The sequence below is a fragment of the Podarcis erhardii genome, assembly GCF_964252035.2.
Source record: "Podarcis erhardii genome assembly, chromosome: 2".
Taxonomy (NCBI): domain Eukaryota; kingdom Metazoa; phylum Chordata; class Lepidosauria; order Squamata; family Lacertidae; genus Podarcis; species Podarcis erhardii.
The window spans coordinates 90910483-90931502 of record NC_138498.1 but is presented as its reverse complement, the minus strand read 5'-3'; the positions used below and the strand labels follow the sequence as shown (position 1 = coordinate 90931502).

Genomic DNA, 21020 nt, shown 5'->3' with positions numbered 1-21020 from the left:
CTTATTTACATAACAGAAAAATAAAATAAAAATAAACCCTTCATGCTTTCAAGTAACAGTGCTACTATTGCCAAGTGATCTGAAGAAAATAAAAATGAGCTTTTTATGATACTAAGTCAGGCTTCCTGGTCTAAGGGCATGCATTCCAGAGAATTTAAATTCTAGGCAAATGGAAGAAGAGAGGATTGCATGATACAGAATGTAGGGGGTGGACCAGAGAATTCAATACTGAGACATACCCTGTGGGTCTATCTAAGCCAGTATTCTCTGCTCTGCCTTCAGAGATGTTCTACAGGGCCTCAAGCAGAAGATTTCCCCATCAAACATGGCATCTGATCCTCATTTTAACTAGAGATGCCACAGAATGAATGTTGTTTTCTACATGCAAAGCATGCACTCCAACGCTTAGCTATGGCCCCTCTGCCAAATTCAGTAGCTTCATATACGCTCAGATGTTCAATTTTCATTCAGAACCATCACACATGCAACTCAAAAAAAGGGCCTGTGTCCTTTGTTTTGATTTCAGCAAAGAAGAATGTAGAGCTTTCTGGCTGTTTTGCTGAATGCTTAAAAGGGACAGTTACAAGGCAACTTGCCAGTTTCAGCCTGCCAGGACAGGTTTAAAACCCCCAGCACCACGATGAACCTACTGCAGATTCAATGCCCTGAAGAACCCAAGAACACACATAAACTGAGAAATGAACTCAACACTGTAGGGAAGAAATGGTTCAGTGCCACTGCTATACTTGAAAATTTTATAGTTAAAAAGGTCTTTCCAACCTTCAGAGGTCATCCAGCTTTCATACACAAAGCTGGTTTTGTGATGCAAAAATCCAATTAAGCTTCTGAGGTCAAACTAATCTAGCTAACACCTATCTTACAGTAAAGAACTGTAGTATCTTACATTTTAACCTAAAAGTAGTGTGAGAACCAACACTGTGCAAGAAGACTTTCATTCACCCAAGAGGACTTCTCTTTCTGCGGCCCCACTGCCCCCATCCTGCATCTGCTTTGGAGGATCCCCCAACCCCCCAGAGCAGAATGGGGTGGGTGGCCGTATAGGAAAAAAGAATGAATGGAGGCCCCGTTGCATGAGCAGAAGACCATCCTGCTATTGGCCGGACACCACTGGAGGTCACCCAAAATAACTAGTTTCAGTTCTCTATAACTTTCTCCTTGGTGAAGATGTTAATGGACCCATTTGGCACCTCTGCTGTTAACAATGACCGGTCATTTGTGGTGGTTTCATTCTGTTTAAAAGTGTTTTACTTTCCAAAGCAGTGAATGATGAAGTTAATGGGATGAGGACAAAACCTCTCCAAGCACACCGCTTAAGTTCTAACAACCATCACGGTTTTTTTGGTATGAATCAACGTTGACTAGCCAAGGTTTCAATGCAAGCTGACGCAAAATCCATACAAAGAGAAGGCAGATGAACTGGGAGGTCATCGGAGCCATCCACCAAGCACTCCTCCATACAGTTTCATTCTTTTCAAATTGCGATGAGCAGGCGGTTAAAGCTTTACTTGATGAATTATACCCACAAAAATCAACAACTGCTATAGTAAGTGAGGCTCTATTCTACATCTAAATTTGTTTTCAGTTTTCAAGCATGATTCACAAAGAACTTTCTATGACCTAGACATGAACCCTCTTTGCAGCCTTCTCTAAGGTATTAAAAAGATCCCCTCTCACAGATCAATTTAATACACTTCAAAACAGTCTTCAGTTAACCCTATCAGATTGGTTGCTGTGATAATTATGTGGATCACTGAACGCTCAAAATGAAGAATATAAAAACAGTCCTGGGAGCTGGATTGGTCCTGCCAGGACTTTCTATTTGGCTCTGGGGACTGTCTCTGAGCCGCCACCCCCCCCCCCTCCTCAGGGGACACTCTACACAGGCTCTGCTCTGCACCCTCCTCAAACACTTTCGTGTGGTTGCAATGTGTCCCTGAACTGTGATAATGTCTCTCGTTTGTGAAGACAGCACAGATCCAAAAATCAGAGCAGATTTGCTGGTCGAACCGCTGAGTCTGGTAACCACCAAGGACACAAAGGAATGGTTCCTCTCACAGGGCAATATGTAACCCAGGCCCTGGGGTTAAGCCAGGCATTTCTGCTTAAGAATTTTCTGGCAACATGATGAATCAAACAGGCACCAGCCCTACTCAGGCATTTGTTAACTGTGTCCATGGAAGAGGGATGCATGCATTAGCCCTAGTCCTCTGACCACAACCTTTTCACATTGAGCGGGAAGGTCCGAAGAGGGATATTAAGCATGTTCAGCTGAATGCTGGGAGGGCTATTATCACAATCAAGAGAATGCATATACAATCCTTCTTCAAACCTTCCCCTTCAATGTGAGGAGGTCAGGAGAATAGCGGCAGGGCTCTTGGCCCCTCCTGGATAAAATTAACTAATACTCGGGTAAGAACAATGACCTACTACATCAATGTTCTCCAACCTGGTGCCCTCCGGATGTTTTGGATTCCAACTACTACCAACCCATCCATGGCCAATGGTTCATTAGTTCAGTTTGTTTAATTTTCATACCACATTATCACATGAATATATCTATGCTGTGTACAGTGTAACAAAACCAATACAGAACAGAACAAAAAATCAATACAACAACTGGAGGACACTGTGGGCTACACTAGGTTATAGCAGGCTTCCTCCTCCACCACCCCTTCAGAAACTGAAAAACAGCTAAGAGGAATGTATCATTCCATGTGATATCCCAGTTCAGAGTTCAAATACATTTCTTGTAGCGGTCTTTCATGTCTCCATGTGATATGGCCAGAGACAGAGGGCAGCACTTTCCTGGCCATATCAGGAGACATGAACCTTCTCTTACTGCAGCTCCCTTTCCAAGGTTTCTCCTGTTTCAAAAATCACCATTCAGCATCCACTTTAGGGGGATACAAAAGGTAGGTGAATGGGGAAGGAACTGAAATAATGTTGGGTAATAATAGTGTCACAGAGGAAGCTTTTGCAAATATAGATTTCAGACAGCTAAGATTTTAAGCAGTATGTATCTGCACTTTACCCCACTATAAAGATTCTTCTTTTCCTGTTTTTATTTATTGGGGAGGGGTGTCACTTATATACTGTAGACAGCAATCATAGTCCAACAAAAATCCTGTCCGCCTCTGAAACACATGGGTCAGAAAACTCCTCAAAAGCAAGCAAAGTCCCCCCACCCCCGGTCCATCCCCACCTGCTTTATTCCTCAGTCGCCTACTTGGTACAAACCAAACTTAAGGCATCTGTTATTTTCAACTGTAACATCCCTTCCAATTTCAGCAAAGAGCTGAAAAGGAGCAGAGGGGCCTATCCTGGCTAGATAGCTGCAATGAAGAGAGTCCAGCTGCCAAATTTAAGACACTAGTGAAATTCAATGGCCAAATTCGTAAGGGGGAAAAGATTCAAGCATAATAATGTTATAATAAATAAGGGAGCAATGTATGTTATTATTCCACTGTCCCCCATTCACTTCAACTTTAAACTGGGAAAACGTTAAAGCATTAATACAGCTTAGAATCAGTCTGCATTCAAAGTTTGCAAATTCTAATTATGAACCTCCTATGCCCAAGCTAAAACAATGCAAACCTACAACATTACTCAGACAAAAACACAACTGAGTTTAATGGGAGTTGCACCCAGGCAAGCCCATATAAGATTGGATACCTCAGATTGTTGTCTCTGTTATCCACTGGTTTTCATAGTTCTCAGTTGGAAAAAAGGGTCAAAATACATTTCAAAATGTGTATTTAAATGGGATTTTTATTGCAGATTCTAGAAACAAGATGATTTCACACAGTATGGGTGAAAACATGTGTTTCTGCCTAGAGCAGTGGTTCCCAACTTCTTCTTTTTTTGCCATGCCCCACCTAAGCATCTCTAAAATCCTGATCCCCCCCGTGACATGTAATTCTTATTATTCAAAAAGTGAATTCTTATTCACATGGAGGAAGCCTAAAAGGCCATTAATAACTCATTCTTGAATTACCCCTCTTAAAAATCAAATTGCCCCCCCGTGTGGCGTGTGCCCCACGTTGGGAACCACAGGTTTAGAGCTTGTACTCAAAGCCACTTTCGACCATTATTTCACTTTAACTACTGAAGACTCAATCTTCTTTCCCCAATATGAATTCATGTATATATGAGCATCCTTGCAAAGCCAGTGCTCATCCAGAAAAGCAAATGGATTACTCTGGTGTATTCTCACCTTGGACAACAACAAAATTGTCATTAGCCATCCTAATTGAACAGAGGTGAAAGCATCCATGAATGTCTCAATGAAATGAATGGAAGATATGCACAAGCAGTGCTTGGTAACTTAGGTCTACCTAGCAGCTTCTCCCAGTCATGGTTCAGTAGTATGGCAACAACTGGAAGCCCAGGAACTTCTCTTGGAAAAGGCACAACACTCAGACTAATTCTACAATGGTTCTGGTATGTCCTTGGTATTGACACAGCTGATGTGCCCTGCATATGAGTAGTGTAGAAATCAGGTGCAACTGAGACACACATTGTATCCAAGGATGAAGGCGAAGCAGTGCACATCCCCAAAATACCCAGCAAACATGGCATTAACAATAGGAAATGCATTCTTCACCCTTGTGTAGCCCAAATATTTTGGAATTAAATCTAAAGCTTTTTAAAAACTGTTTGACAAGACACATTTTATAGTCTCATACAAAAAGTTAACAGTACGGCTGCAGTTAGCGCAAATGTAGATCAGAAAGGAAATGAACACTTGTAACTCAAAGCATCTGCTCATAAAGGGCAGAAAAATTCAGCAAGGGATTTCGTCTGGAAGAAGATGGCTTTGAAGCATTCATCCGGGTGAATGTAATGACAAAGCATCCTGTCTGTGGTCTGCTGAAAAATGCCAGCGGTGTTAAGGGTAATCAAACTGGCCCAAGAGCCAAATCGCCTTCCATGACATTACAGGCTGAATACAAAAGAGCGGCAACTTCCCATTCACCTAGAGCACAACTAGTTGCGCTGATTTCCAAAAGGTAAGAAACAGGGATTGACAATCTCACTTTACAAGGGGTCAGGCCAGACTCTCGCAAAGTGAGAAAAGCCCAAACCTGCAACTCCAGTACCAGGAGAAAAGGGGAAGGAGGTTTGATCCTTGCACCCTCCCTAAGTTCTGCCATTTGCTTCATCTCCATGCTTGCTTGATGCAAGCAGAGAACTCAAATGACCTTCCATGTCCCCCGCCCTCTCTGGCTCTGTGCTGGAAGGCGTGGGGGTAAAGGCACATCAGCTTATCTCTGTGCCTGTTGGTCAGTCAGAGTGGAGCTCTGAATGGCTGGGAAGAGCAGAGACAGAGAAGGCTGGCATGCCTCCACTGCCACGAGGTGGCCCCCGAGGTGGAGGACGGCTGAAGTGTGCTGATTTGTCCATGACACAGTACAAGATACAGCATGAGGTATGCATCAAGTCTTCTCCCCCTGGAGCAAGTGAATGCCCCAATTATCAGAAATGTTTGCTTGCCCATCCAGAATCTGTCAGTCCCTGGTTAGATAACTGGTGATCAACTGCTAGATGGAGTCCTGTTCCACACTGATGTTGTTTGGAAAAGGTCAAATTGCCAAGAATTAATCTACAAGGCAGTGAAGACAGCAACTTTCTATATGGTAGCATTTGCTCAGCATGTCACGGTGCCATTAGAGATTCTGTGAATACTTCAGGAAGACAGTGGTGCTTGCATCACACCTTTTTTGTACTGCCACCATTGGTCCACAATTGCTAGTCATCTGAGCTCACCATCTATTCATAGCTAACACCCTGTGGAGACCCTTTTACTATCCATCATCTGTGGATGCATGTGGTAACAGTATGGCTCTACCCAAAGAACAAGAGAACAATGATGAAAATAAGTATATAAAAATGCACAAAAACCATCTGCAGCATTCATAATTCTCCCTCCTTCGGGGGGGGGGGGGTTGACGGGAAAGATTCAGGACTCTATTTGCAGCACAAATTGCTTTCTTCCTGGTCATTCGATACAAATTGAAAATGTATGAATTAATTCTATTAGAGACAGCCAGCCCCCTGCATAAACCAAACAACCACAATTTTTCTGTTTCTTCTTTTGTGTCCATCAATAAAAGCTTGTTTTAAGAAATCTCAGTGATAGGTTTCTACTACTAGAACACAAGTAAGACCAGAAAAGCTGCAGTGGAAGTGAAGAGCGAACATGACATCTGAGCATAGACCAATATATTTTGGATAATTTGCGCTTATAAATCTGTTTGTACATAAATGCACATAAACAAGTACACTTCAAAATAAATTATCTTTTTGAGGGGAGCACTAAAATGCTTAATAAATTTTAATCCAATGAAACCTTAGTGTTACAGTAATACCTCCGTGAACGTCCACCTTGTCTAGCGTCCATTCCAGCGAACGTCCACGGCAAACCCGGAAGTACCAGAACGGGTTACTTCCAGGTTTGCCGCTTGCGCATTTGCAGAAGTGCTAAATTGCATTTCACGCATGCACAGAAACACAAACCCCTCCGCGTGCATGCGCAGACACGGCGCTTTGCTCTGCATCCTTTTCGGCTAGCGGCCAGGGCTCCAGAACAGTTCCTGGCCGCAAAACGAGGTACGACTGTATATGTGTAGTATGAGGTGTGAGGCTCATGAAACACAGCACTGAAAGTTCATTGATGCGAGCCTTTGTGAGCATGATGTTTGGAAGCCAAAGCTCTTGTTGAGTATCATCTTTGCTGGTGTAATTGCCAGAACTGTGAATGAGGCAAAGCCTTTTCTCCTTCTCCCTCAAGAGACCAGACGTGCTCAAGCAGCCATTCCAGAGTTTAGCAAGCCTCCTGCTATCTGAGCAAACTGTCAGCTAGCTGACAAGCAAAGTGGGATGCTTCTATGAAAATCTGGTCTCCAGGAAAATATCTGCCAGTGTCACGATTGCCATTTCCAGAACTGGGAACCAATGAAATGTGTTCTCCGAGAAACCTTTTCTCCTTGGCCTTTTCTACCACAGCTCTTTCCTTCTCATTCATTCTCACTTAAGACATTCTACGCTCTCCCAACATCAGAAGGTGGGTCTAGTTGGTGTAGCCAGCCAATGTTGATTCAACGTGCTGTTTCTGAGCATGGTTTATGTTCCCTGGCCAAAATAATTCACAATCTGCTTTGGTTAAGAATGTAAGATGAGCCTGCTGATTCAGACCAATGGCACATGTAGTCCAGCAACCTGGTCTCACAGTGGCTGAGCAGATGCCTGTTGGAAGCCTGCAAGCTGGCCATGAGTGCAACAGCACTCTGCCCATCTGTGATGCTCAGCAGCTGAGACTCAGAGGCATAATGCTCCTGACAGTGGAGGTGGAGCATAGCCATCATGGCTAGCAGCCACTGGTCGCCTTATCCTCATGAATTTGTCCAATTCCTTTAAAACCATCCAAGTTGGTAGCCATCACTGCCTCCTGTGGGAGCAAGTTCCACAGTTTAACAATGTGCTGTATGAAGAAGTGCTTTCTGTTTTCTGCTCTGAATCTTCCTACGTACATTCAGCTTCATTGGATGAGCTCTGTGTCATTTGGTGTCAAATATCAAGAACAACAAAATGTCAGACGTGCGAAGATTTTTCAGTTACTAGAACAGGTGCGGGCAACACAACCACCTGCACTTTGTGAGTCTTTTGGTGAAAAAAACGATATATAATTCTCACCCAATCCTTCCCAACAGACCCAATGTTCCTTTTTGAACAATGCACTTTCATTCCTCACTATATGTAGTAATTAGTTCTGGGACTGTGAATTTCACTCTCAGAAATTTGCTTCCCTGTAAATTGGAGTGTCCATGTACTGTAACTGTGAAAAGTGTGTCAGACAATGACCTGGGAGACTAGGGTTTGAATCCTCACCCAGCCATGAAGATCACTGGGTAACCTTGGGCCAGTCACTGTCTTTCAGTCTAACCTACCTCACAGGGTTGTTGTTTTTTAAGGACAAAATGGAGAGGAGAGAACCATGTACACCTTGAGCTCCTTGGAGGACAAGGAGGTCTATAAATGCAATAAATGAATGAATAATACCTTCATTGTTAACTCTTCCACTGACCTACATTAGTCTTCCCAACCTTGAGTACCCTGGTGTTGCTGCCATCATCCCTAACTGTTGATCTAAGGTTAAGGAAGTTAGGAGCTGAATACAACAACATCTCCCTCCTGAGGGATTTGCCTTTAGATCCTTGTATTCATTGTGCTTAGGTAACCTTAACCATTCCTTAGGTAAAATTCTAAGAACCCTTGTATCAAAGCAAAGGAAAACGAAGTCATTCATTGAGGATCTGGGCACAGACTGCTATTAGTCAGTTTCGATGTCCCTAAAGTCCCATATGGCTGTAGAATGTATGAACCTATACGGGAAGTGAAGCAAATTACTGGTCAGGAACAAAATGCATGGGGACGAGCAACTCATCCATAAAAGGCCAGAGCAAATGTACAATATTCTAGCTTCTCACTGCTCTCATTAAAAACTGATCAGTTTCATTTGCGATGCAGTACTTTCATTCACCTGTCATGCTACAGTGAAGATTGATATGCATACATATTTTTTTCCAAACGTTCCATTTGCATAATGCTGCTACAACACTTCACATTACACTAGTTAATACTAGTGTTTTGACATTTATAAAGCATCGACTGGGAGCCAAAAGAGGAATTGCTGGACTATTCAGTGTAGAAAAATTAGCCCTGAAATTAAATAAAGAATGAACCAGGTAGGATCAAAATTATTCCCAAAATCAAAGTTTAAAAATAATTAAGAGTAACCTGTTAAAATATATCCTAAACTCAATTTCATGAGGCAAGCTTTTCTAACTAGTTCAACATCCTGCTGCACTCCCAAAGGACATTTAGTTACTAAATATGATGAGGAACAGACACACAGCAGTCCTATATTGGGTCAATCAAGGGTATACCTGAAAGTACAGTGGTACCTCTGGTTACGAACTTAATTCATTCCAAAGTTCCGTTCTTAACCTGAAACCGTTCTTAACCTGAGGTACCACTTTCGCTAATGGGGCCTCCCGCTGCCGTCGCCGTGTGATTTCCATTCTCATCCTGGGGCAAAGTTCTTAACCTGAGGTACTACTTCTGGGTTAGCGGAGTTTGTAACCCGAAGCATTTGTAACCCAAGTTACCACTGTAACTTGAACTCTAAACCAGAGTCATAGCCAACATTATATTAAGCATAATTTGATAATGATTCCTTAAGACTTCTTATTGGACAAACTATAAGGTTGCTAGCTAACAGTTAAAATAAAAAAGCATTGGTTCAGTTCAGACAAAATGTGAAACTGTGGCTTGGCACTATGTGAACCCCCACCCCGCTGCAGCTCCCATGCTCTGATTCAATTACATACTATCTCTTTAGTATAAACCATAGGTTTTTTCCAGTATACCAAAACCTACAAACTATGGTTTCTGTTTCTCATCAAAACCAGTGTTGCAAACTAACTTCAAACTACAGTTTGTGATCCTATTTGCAGGACAAATTTGCAGGAAAGATGTAACTAACTGAACCAGAGTATGCCTTCATGTTGACACCAAAGCTATTATGCCAAATACGGGAGGAAGAGTGGAGAGTTTTGCTTCCTAGTCATAGCTCCCTGCAATCCCATAATGAACTGCTCGCATTTTATTTTATTTTATTTCTTTTCTTGGGCACACTAGTATAGGTAAAAAATGATGGGGAAAAGGGAGAAAATGAGTATTTTAATACCAGTTCCATTTGTAATTTGTTCATTTCCTAAGAAGTAATTTCCTTTTTTAAAAAAATGCAAATGAAATAATTGCTTTACTTACGATAATCTCTGTGAATTTCATCTATTTCTTTCTCTGTCTGTTTTTTGGTAAATGTCATACTCTGCAACAGTAGAACAAACATTTCTTTTTAATGAAGGATGAAGGATATAAAGCCACACACCCCAAAATAATCAAGACATAATTATCTAAAAGGAAAGTTTTTATATTCTCCTCACACAACCATCCCCTCCCCTGACAGCTGTAGTTTAGCACTCTTTCTATACACTCTCGATTGCATTTAACGTGTGCTAGTCTACCTAAAGGGAGATCCTTTTCTCTACAGGGTCAAATTCAAGGTGCTAGCACTAGAGCATAAATCTTTAAATGGCTTGGGACCCAAGTACCTAAAAGAGCACCTTCCTCAGTACCAACCATCTCACATCCTATAATTGGCAGGTGAGGCCTTGTTGGTGGTGCCATCATCAGAGGATGCTCAGTTGGTGCTGACTCATGACGGGGTCTTTTCAGTGGTGGTGCCCCAATTGTGCCTGGCCCTCCCTACTGAGGCGCACCAGTCTCCACCATTATTAACTACATCTCATAGATGTGTAGAGTTGGAAGGGATCCCAAGAATCATCTAGTACGGTCCCTGCAATGCAGGGGGTACACATATGGTACATCCTCAGTTGTGGTTTGAAAAGCTCATTGTGGGATTTTCATCACATGAAGTGACACATGCTCATTTCTTGTCACTAAGCCTCAGTCAAAGTTTATCAACTTACGCCTCTTCTAGGTTTACTGGATTCCAGTTGTGTTCGAGTCTTCTCATTTTTTTCCAGCTCTCCTACAATTTCAGCAACTGTGGAAATAAACGATTGCCGTAAGCAGAAGCCTAACATCACGGGGGCGCCTCTTATATCAAGGCACAAAATGTTTCTGAGAGTATATTCTTTGTAAGAACTGAAACATGCTAGTCTGAAGTGAAAGCACATTTTCACCTATAATGAAGCTTTTTCTAAGAGACGGGGAGTACGAGAGAATGGAAGAAGGTGCAGTTCACCTGCTTGTGAAAAGTAAGACCTGAATAGGGGAATAAAGACTGCATCCTTGTTGAAAGGGGTAGGAAACATCAGTAACCACATGCTAGCTGCCAGAAGGATCTCAGAATTAGGACAGATTTCTCATGCCATTCTGAGCAAGCTCTAAGAGGCTTCTCAGGAAATCCTTGACTGTTAATGTATCTGAGTATTAGACAGCATTTTCAAAAGCAGCAATAGTTTTCTGATAAAGGAGATCACAGAGTGAAGGAGAAAGGTAAATGAAAGAGGAAAAAGGCAAGAGGTTCTTCTTTGTGACTGGCTGCAGTAACAGCCCCTGATTCTGCAACAGTAGCCCATCTCCTGCCCAACAAACACTGCTTGTTTTCTGCTCCTTGTGTTTCCTTCCCAGAATCTATCCACCCCAGACCTATAAGCAGCAAAGACAAATCAAGGACTGGAAGACCTGAACAGAAGACTGTGCTAAGAGAGTTTTGAATGTCACTACAACAAGGTCCATAGATCTCCAAGTGACTGTTACATCTCTCATTTGTCAACTCCCAACTACTGCTGCTGCTACTACTACTACTATTATTATTATTATTATTATTGGATTTTGCAGGAATGACCAAAAAAACAGAGTTACAGAGTTCTTATTTCCTCTCTCTCTCTCTCTCTCTCTCTCTCTCTCGAACATCTTTGGTATAGTCCAGCTTCTGGAATGCCTAACCAGCATTCCTCTACCCCCCATGTGAAAAATTAGGGCTATGAGCATTAATAGTCACTGCTGTCAGTAGTAGCAGGCAAACATTTCTTCGGAGCTAACAGAGCTGAAGCCATATAAAAATAAATGTATACATGTGCCTGAACAACATATGTAGGTGGATAATGATTGAGTCTTCATGCATCAATATTTTCTACTATTCAACAGAACAGAACATCTCTAGTTAGAACTGAAATAAAAATTGTTGGCAGGGGGTGGAGGAGTCAGCATGCCCCGGTGAATGTTGTGTAGGGTTAGAGATTAAGATCCTAGACTCTGAATCCCCGACTTGTAATCAAACTCCCAAGACAACAGCTTTGGGCAAATCACTCTCCATTTTGGTGCCCTTTTTTGTGAAACAGAAATATAATTGACCTATTTTACAGACCCGTGAGATCAAATGAACCAAGCATGGGAAAGAGGGTCCTTGGTAGCATTCTTGCCTGTTAGTGCCACCAAGAATTATTTTATTTTATTGTTGTTGTTTTTTATTTCTGGTCTTTGAAATCCAAATGGCTGGCAAAAACAAAATAGCAGGACAATTTACAGCATGCTATAAAATGAGAGTTTTCTGGCATCACAAATGGATTGTATTTTTGCTTGCAATCGACATGTTTGTTGATTTTAAGTCTGTCCTGCGTAGAGATCATTAATTTAGAGCCTATGGATTTTTCTCACGGGAAAACGAAACTCAAACCTTACTTCCATCAGGAATCCGATACCTTCTTAAAGAAGCTGCTCTATAAATAGATATCTAAGAAATAAGCCCAACATGACTCAAACCTCTCCTGATTTGTAGAAAAATCCAGACTAGATTGAGCAGTTTAGGGAGTGCGATAGGGCCTACAGATGTTGTTGGATTCCAACACTCCCCAGCCTTGGCCAACATGTCTAAAGATCAGAGGTGGTGGGAGCTGTAATGCAACATCTGGAGGGCCACCGTTTTGCCATTCCTGGACTAGAGTCAGAAACCCATTGCTTCTAATGTAAATCACAATAGCCTGAGTTGTATGCAACATTAAAATATGTTTTAATGCTACATGGATGAGCTCACACATGCCTGTCTCCAATCTCTTCCTCCACTGTGGCTGCCAGGAAACTGGAAGTTTTTGCTTCAATTTTCAATTAACCCCAGTTAAGAGGTTTGTTCGAACCATAAACTGTGGCTAATCTTAACTATGGTTTCAGGCAATTGAGCAAAACAACCATCTGAAATTGGTTTGTTTCCCCAAACCATAATTACCACCCCCATGGAAAAACTGTGACCCAAAGGAACCAGACAAATAAATGTAGGTGACTAAGAGAGAACATGGTAGATGCTTATAAAATTATGTATGATTCGAAAAAAACAAATTCTGAGCCATATTGCATGTCACGCTTCTCGTCGTTTTACTCACGTCGTTTTAAAAGTGTTGCTGGAAGATAAAACTTTGGGAAATTGTATTTTAAATGACCTAGAACATGTTAACTGTACAATGGTACCTCTGGTTAAGTACTTAATTCGTTCCGGAGGTCTGTTCTTAACCTGAAACTATTCTTAACCTGAAGCACCACTTTAGCTAATGGGGCCTCCTGCTGCCGCCGTGCCACCGCTGCGCGATTTCTGTTCTCATCCTGAAGCAAAGTTCTTAACCTGAAGCACTATTTCTGGGTTAGCGGAGTCTGTAACCTGAAGTGTATGTAACCTGAAGCATTTGTAACCTGAGGTACCACTGTATAAGAAAATGAAAAATGGGTTGAAATTTTCATTGAGTTACCCTAGTACATCCAGGTTTGAAGGCATCATGCCTCTGAATGCCTGTTGCTGGGGAACATGAGTGTGTGGGCAGGCACTGCACTTGTGTCCTGCTTGTGGACTTCCTGCTGGCATCTGATTGGCCACAGTGGGAAACAGAACACTGGAGAAGGACCCTTGATGTGATCCAGCAGGGTTTCTCTAATGCTAACCTCCATCATTCATTTTTCTGGAAAAAAAACCAACTGTATTTCTCTAGTTCTTGCAGCGACAAAAGTCAAATCAAAACACTCAGAACAGACACTTCTGTTGTTGCCTACGACTACTGGAACCAGGGCAAGCACGTTTTAAGAGGTAAGCTGTCATGTTGTCTTCCCCTAGACAAATATTTGTGCCCTCAAGTCGTATTTTCGAATTGTAACTCTAGAGGTCATTTTGACTTTTAGCGGAAAAGATTTCCTAGCTTTCTGTTAAAATGGGACAGGTAGAACTGAATCAGAGATTCCTCTCCTAAGTTCTATTCAGAGATTATTATTTTTTTACTTTTAAAGTGTGTTGTGCAACTATGTGAGAATCGACATCATCATTAATTAGATTTCGTACATTTTACTGAGTGGGTTACAACAATTACGGTCATGAAAATGGGGGGGGGGTCCTCAAAATGTATATATCAGATGTAAAAGGCCAGGGGAAAGAGGTGAGTATGTGTATTATACCTTGAGTTTTATAATACACACAGGTCTCACATGACGTTTGGGTACCAATTTCTTGTGTATGGATAAGTGAATTTTCATATAGCGAGTGTTCGGATAGTGTGGCCTGCGTGTATAGAGTTGATTGGCTAGAAGCAAACAATTTACAGCACCTATAGCTAAAATAGTGCAAGACGGAATGGGATGACCACAAGCATTGCCACCACCACCCTGGATGAACAAGGACAAACACCAACAATAATTAAGTCTCTAAGGCTGACTTCACTCTATAAACACACAAATAAGTTATCTGAAGTCGCATCCATGTAGCAGCTGTGCAGTGTGTGTGGAGGCCATAGAAATTAACTACCATCATACCACTGAGAATATTCCTGCCAGGGTTACAGGGGAATCCCAACGCCATGTGGAAAGCAACCACTGGACACAAATAGCTACCTTGCGCTGAGCTGACCTCATGCCAATGAAAATTCAAATGGCCTTTCAGCAGAGTAGCTGTTTCGTGCGAAAAGAGTCCAAGACCAAATATGTCCAAAGAGAAATCTGGAATAGGCATGCTCGAATGTTTTGTTCTCAAATAAATAAAATGGTAGGTAAACAAGCTGTCAGAAAGAGGCATACTTTATGAAAATGTTGGCAGTTTTCAGTTTTCAAATAATTTCATTATGTGAAATCCAGCTTCCTACCTGATTTGGGATTTAAAGAATCGCACTCTGAATTATACATGTGCACAAACTCCTGGTGCCTTTTAATAAGCTGTTGTTTCGTTCCCTGAGTGGACAGTCCAAGTTCTTTCAGCCTTCTTCTCAGATCGCGATCAGACAGTAAACTGTACACCACTTTAGACAGTAGCTTTCTTTTTTGTCCAGAGCTGAAATAATTTTTAAAAATGGGAGGGAATCAATAAAGTTTTTCCGGTCAGGCACTTCAACAAATGTATGTGGTTTTTCCTACATTATAGTTATTCAAAAAAACAAAAGGGTGGGGGGACTCACACACAAATGCACTGCAATAAAAGATCAGATACGTTAGAGGACTTTCAGGTCAGCACAGATGGGTGGTGGTGGATAAGAGCATTCCTGGTACTTTTCCTAAGCATCACCACTTTTCATCCCTCTTAGTCGGGTATAGCATTCCTTTCCCAACATCAAATATTATCATCGTCATCATCATCATTTTTATGAATTACTGTTATAACCTGCTTCAGCTCCGAGTTGCTCAACGTTCTCTCCACTTTCTACTGTCAGAACAACCTTGTGATGTAAGCTAAGCTGAGGGGATCAGGAGTTTGATTCAAATAAAACGTTAAAAAACTATCACATTATAGAAAATGAAATGCCATGAGCCGAATACTTTGGATCTCTCTTTCTGGTTATATTTTACAATTATATAAATTACATAAATTTTTAATATAAATTGGCAATATAATGTATTAATATGACCAAATTCCTTCGAGTGCCAGTTAATGGAACTTGTTATTAATTATTATTTCAAGTTTTTTTAATCCAACTTTTCTCTTAGATAATGAAAACCTCTTACAAAATATAAAACCAACAATAGGACCAACCGTTTAGAACATCAGTAATCAGAATTTAACAGTGATAGCGGAATCAGTACATTGTTACTAAAATGCCACAACCCGAAAAGGCTTGCTCAAAGAACTATCTTTATTGCCCACCAGAAAATGATTAAGAAACAGTGGGGTCACTCAGAGGAGAAGATGGTGAAATGCAAACAGGGGACACAGAAAGGGCTGAACTCCTCAATGCCTTCTTTGCCTCAGTCTTCTCCGATAAAGAAAACAATGCCCGACCTGAAGAATTTGGAGCAAATGATTCAGCAGAGGAAACACAGCCCAGAATAACTAAGGAGATAGTACAAGAATACTTGGCTAGTTTAGATGTATTCAAGTCTCCAGGGCCAGATGAACTGCATCCAAGAGTATTAAAAGAACTGGCAGATGTGATCTCAGAACCACTGGCAGTCATCTTTGAGAATTCCTGGAGAACAGGCGAAGTCCCGGCAGACTGGAGGAGGGCAAATGTTGTCCTTATTTTCAAAAAGGGGAAAAGAGAGGACCCAAATAATTACCGCCCAGTCAGTCTGACATCAATACCAGGGAAGATTCTGGAGCAGATCATTAAGCAAACAGTCTGTGAGCACCTTGAAAGGAATGCTGTGATCACCAATAGTCAGCATGGATTTCTGAAAAATAAGTCATGTCAGACTAACCTGATCTCGTTTTTTGACAGAATTACAAGCCTGGTAGATGAAGGGAACGCAGTGGATGTAGCCTACCTTGATTTCAGCAAGGCATTTGACAAGGTGCCCCATGGGCAAGTAATAGTGGCAAGTATTCCCAAGGGAAGTAATAGTGCCACTGTATTCTGCTCTGGTCAGACCTCACCTAGAGTACTGTGTCCAGTTCTGGGCACCACAGTTCAAGAAGGACACTGACAAACTGGAACGTGTCCAGAGGAGGGCAACCAAAATGGTCAAAGGCCTGGAAATGATGCCTTATGAAGAACGGCTAAGGGAGCTGGGCATGTTTAGCCTGGAGAAGAGGAGGTTAAGGGGTGATATGATAGCCATGTTCAAATATATAAAAGGATGTGACATAGAGGAGGGAGAAAGGTTGTTTTCTGCTGCTCCAGAGAAGCGGACACGGAGCAATGGTTCCAAACTACAAGAAAAAAGATTCCACCTAAACATTAGGAAGAACTTCCTGACAGTAAGAGCTGTTCGACAGTGGAATTTGCTGCCAAGGAGTGTGCCAAGGAGGACTCTCCTGCGTGTGAGTGTCTGAGGGCCCTGCTCCTTCCTGCCACTCACCATCTGGCCTGGGGCGGGGCCTGAAGCCTCATAAAGGACTGCTGGACTCTGCTGCCCGGGAGGACTCTCCTGTATGTGAGTGTCTGAGGGCCCTGCTCCTTCCTGCCACTCACCATCTGGCCTGGGGCGGGGCCTGAAGCCTCATAAAGGACTGCTGGACTCTGCTGCCCGGGAGGACTCTCCTGCGTGTGAGTGTCTGAGGGCCCTGCTCCTTCCTGCCACTCACCATCTGGCCTGGGGCGGGGCCTGAAGCCTCATAAAGGACTGCTGGACTCTGCTGCCCGGGAGGACTCTCCTGTGTGAGTGTATGGGGTCCTGCTCCTTCCTGCCACTCACCATCTGGCCTGGGGCAGGGCCTGACGGGCCTCACTAGAACAGTTGCTGTTACTGCTGGAGGGGTGCAGAGTGCTTTTAAAATGTTTTAAAATTTTTATTTTGAATTTTTTGTATGTGGGGGGGGTGCGGTGGATGTTTATTGGGCCTGGGAATTTGTTTGATTTTATGTTTTTGTAATTTTTGTAATTTTTATTGTTTTTTGTTTATATTGTTTTATTTGTGTTGTGTTTTTTCTTTTTCTTTTTTGTTTGTTTTTTAAAGGGGTTATTTTGTTCTTAAGGGGAGGGGTCAGGGCTGCCGGGGAATGGGCCCCAGCCCACAAAATGGCTGGGATATGCTTCACAGGGGGGAATGCACTGGGACAACCGATCTCAGTGATCACGGGTAGGAGGAGGAGTTACGCTAAGACCAGACCATGTCATTACAGAGGAGGCAGGTTTAGTCGTTGTCTGAGGACTATCCCTGCCTCTGGGTCTGGTCCTGACCGGATGAATACTAGAATCAGCAAGGGATACCCACATGACCTGAAAGTGTTGCTGTGCAATGCCAGGTCAATGATTCATAAGACCACTGCCATCCATGACTTGATCATGGATGGAGGACTTGACCTTGCATGTGTAACAGAGACTTGGTTGGATGAAGCAGATGGGCCTGTCCTTGCCGCTGCTTGTCCACCAGGTTTCTCTTACGCACAGCAACCCAGGTCATGTGGGCGGGGAGGGGGGGTTGCAGTGATTTTTAGGAAGTCATTAGTTTGCACCAGGCGTCCTATTGGGAAGACCCAGTTTTCTGAGTGCATGTTCTGGAAGTTGGGCAATAGGGGCAGTACAGGATTCCTTTTGGTGTACCGACCTCCCCGCTGCACCAAGGATTCCCTGCCCGAGCTGCTTCAGGTCGTGGCGGATGTTCTCCTGGAGACACCTAGCTTGGTCGTCCTAGGGGATTTTAACATCCATGCCGACACGACCTTACAAGGGGCCGCTCGGGACTTCGTGGAAAGCATGGCCTCCATGAGGCTGTCCCTGAATAAGTCAGGCCCAACCCATAGCCGCGGACATGCCTTGGACCTGGTGTTTACCTCTACGGATGTTGGTGATCTGACACTAAGTAAAAGCGAAACGAAAGAAGTGCCATGGTCAGACCACTTCCTGGTGCAACTGGACTTCTCTGCGACCCATCCCCTCTGCAGGGAGGTGGGACTGATTCGGATGGTCCGCCCCCGCCACTTAATGGATCCAAATGGTTTCCAGAGAGTGGTTGGGGATGCTTTATCCCATGTTGATGGCCTTTCAGCCAATTCCCTGGTGGCCCGCTGGAATGTGGAGTTAACCAGGGCTATTGACTGTTTGGCTCCGAAGCGCCCTCTCCGATTGCATGAAGCCCGGAGAGCCCCGTGGTTTTCCACGGATCTGAGGGCAATGAAACAATCGTTGAGACGGCTAGAGCGCCGGTGGCGGATAACTCATTCTGAATCTGACCGGACACGGGTTAGAGCTCAACGTCGAGCCTACCAAGTGGCGATAGCGATGGCGAAGAAGACTTTCTTCACCGCCTCTATTGCATCTGCAGAAAACAGCAGCAGGAGACTCTTTCAGGTGGTTCGCAATTTAGCGGAACCACCTGTAACATCGGGGCCCAGTACAGGCCACATGTTCTCCTGCAATGATTTTGCAAATTTTTTTGCAGATAAAATCGCTCTGATTCGGGAAGAAGTAGACTCCACCGTGGGAGCAGGGCCGGGGCGGGAGAGTGCTAGAGTCCTGTCTGGTCAAGTTGTGTGGGATCAATTTCAATCTGTTACCTCCGAGGATGTGGACAGGCTGCTTGGACGAGTGAAGCCAACCACCTGTCTCCTGGATCCTTGCCCATCCTGGCTTATAAAAGCTAGCCGGGAAGGACTGAGCGATGGGCTTCGTGGGGTGGTGAATGCTTCCCTCCGTGAGGGAGCCTTCCCAGACCCGCTGAAAGAGGCGGTTATTAAACCGCTTCTTAAAAAACCATCTTTAGATGCGGCCACGATGGCCAATTATCGCCCAGTCTCAAACCTTCCATTCTTGGGCACGGTGATTGAGCGAGTGGTTGCTGAACAACTCCAGGCACGCCTGGAAGAAGCGGACCATTTGGAGCCCTTCCAGTCGGGATTCAGGCCTCATCATGGGACTGAAACTGCCTTGGTCGCACTGGTTGATGATCTCCGGCGGGCTAGGGACAAAGGTGAGAGCTGTTTCCTAGTTCTGCTGGATCTCTCAGCGGCGTTTGATACCATCGACCATGACATCCTTCTGGACCGTCTTGAGGGGCTGGGAGCTGGGGGCACTGTCATACAGTGGTTCCGCTCCTTCCTCCTGGGCCGTGTTCAGAAAGTGGTGGGGGGGATGAGTGTTCAGACCCCTGGCCGCTCACTTGTGGGGTGCCTCAGGGTTCTGTCCTCTCCCCCATGCTTTTCAACATCTACATGCAGCCGCTGGGAGGGATCATCAGGAGGTTTGGGCTGGGTGTTCATCAGTATGCAGATGATACCCAGCTCTACCTCTCTTTTAAATCAGAACCAGTGAAGGCGGTAAAGGTCCTGTGTGAGTGTCTGGAAGCGGTTGGAGGATGGATGGCGGCTAACCGATTGAGGTTGAATCCTGACAAGTCAGAAGACTGTTTTGGGGGGACAAGAGGCGGGCAGGTGTGGAGGATTCCCTGGTCCTGAATGGGGTAACTGTGCCCCTGAAGGACCAGGTGCGCAGCCTGGGAGTCATTTTGGACTCACAGCTGTCCATGGAGGCACAGGTCAAATCTGTATCCACGGCAGCTGTTTACCAGCTCCATCTGGTACGTAGGCTGAGACCCTATCTGCCTGCGGTCTGTCTCGCCAGAGTGGTACATGCTCTGGTTATCTCCCGCTTGGACTACTGCAATGCGCTCTACGTGGGGCTACCTTTGAAGGTGACCCGGAAACTACAACTAATCCAGAATGCGGCAGCTAGATTGGTGACTGGGAGCGGCCGCCGAGACCATATAACACCGGTCTTGAAAGACCTACATTGGCTCCCAGTACGTTTCCGAGCACAATTCAAAGTGTTGGTGCTGACCTTTAAAGCCCTAAATGGCCTCGGTCCAGTATATCTGAAGGAGCGTCTCCTCCCCCATCGTTCTGCCCGGACACTGAGGTCCAGCTCCGAGGGCCTTCTGGCGGTTCCCTCACTGCGAGAGGCCAAGTTGCAGGGAACCAGGCAGAGGGCCTTCTCGGTGGTGGCACCCGCCCTGTGGAATGCCCTCCCATCGGATGTCAAGGCGATGGACAACTACCTGACATTCAGAAGACATCTGAAGGCAGCCCTGTTCAGGGAAGTTTTTAATATGTGACATTTTAGTGTATTTTTTATCTCTGTTGGAAGCCGCCCAGAGTGGCTGGGGAAACCCAGCCAGATAGGCGGGGTACAAATAATAAATTATTATTATTATTATTATTATTATTATGGTGGAGTCTCCTTCTTTGGAGGTCTTTAAGCAGAGGCTTGACAACCATATGTCAGGAGTGCTCTGATGGTGTTTCCTGCTTGGCAGGGGGTTGGACTCGATGGCCCTTGTGGTCTCTTCCAACTCTATGATTCTATGATTCTATGATATTCTTATAAAGAAGCTGGTAAAATGCGGACTTGACTATGCTACCACTCAGTGGATTTGTAACTGGCTGACTGACCGAACCCAAAGGGTGCTCATCAATGGTTCCTCTTCATCCTGGAGAAGAGTGACTAGTGGGGTGCCACAGGGTTCTGTCTTGGGCCCGGTCTTATTCAACATCTTTATCAACAACTTGGATGATG

General features: G+C 44.0%; 1 protein-coding gene across 3 annotated transcripts in view; it reads right to left on the bottom strand.

Annotated features, from left to right (window-relative positions):
• The window catches only part of RAD18 (RAD18 E3 ubiquitin protein ligase), a 112471-nt gene that overhangs the window by 57067 nt on the left and 34384 nt on the right, over nucleotides 1-21020 (bottom strand). For all 3 annotated transcript variants that reach the window (XM_081853404.1, XM_081853405.1, XM_081853406.1), the window contains 3 exons: nucleotides 14724-14908; nucleotides 10575-10651; nucleotides 9853-9913 (listed from right to left, as the gene is read on the bottom strand). In XM_081853404.1, the coding sequence (XP_081709530.1) occupies nucleotides 9853-9913; nucleotides 10575-10651; nucleotides 14724-14908 (323 nt within the window). The remainder of the gene's footprint in view (nucleotides 1-9852; nucleotides 9914-10574; nucleotides 10652-14723; nucleotides 14909-21020) is intronic.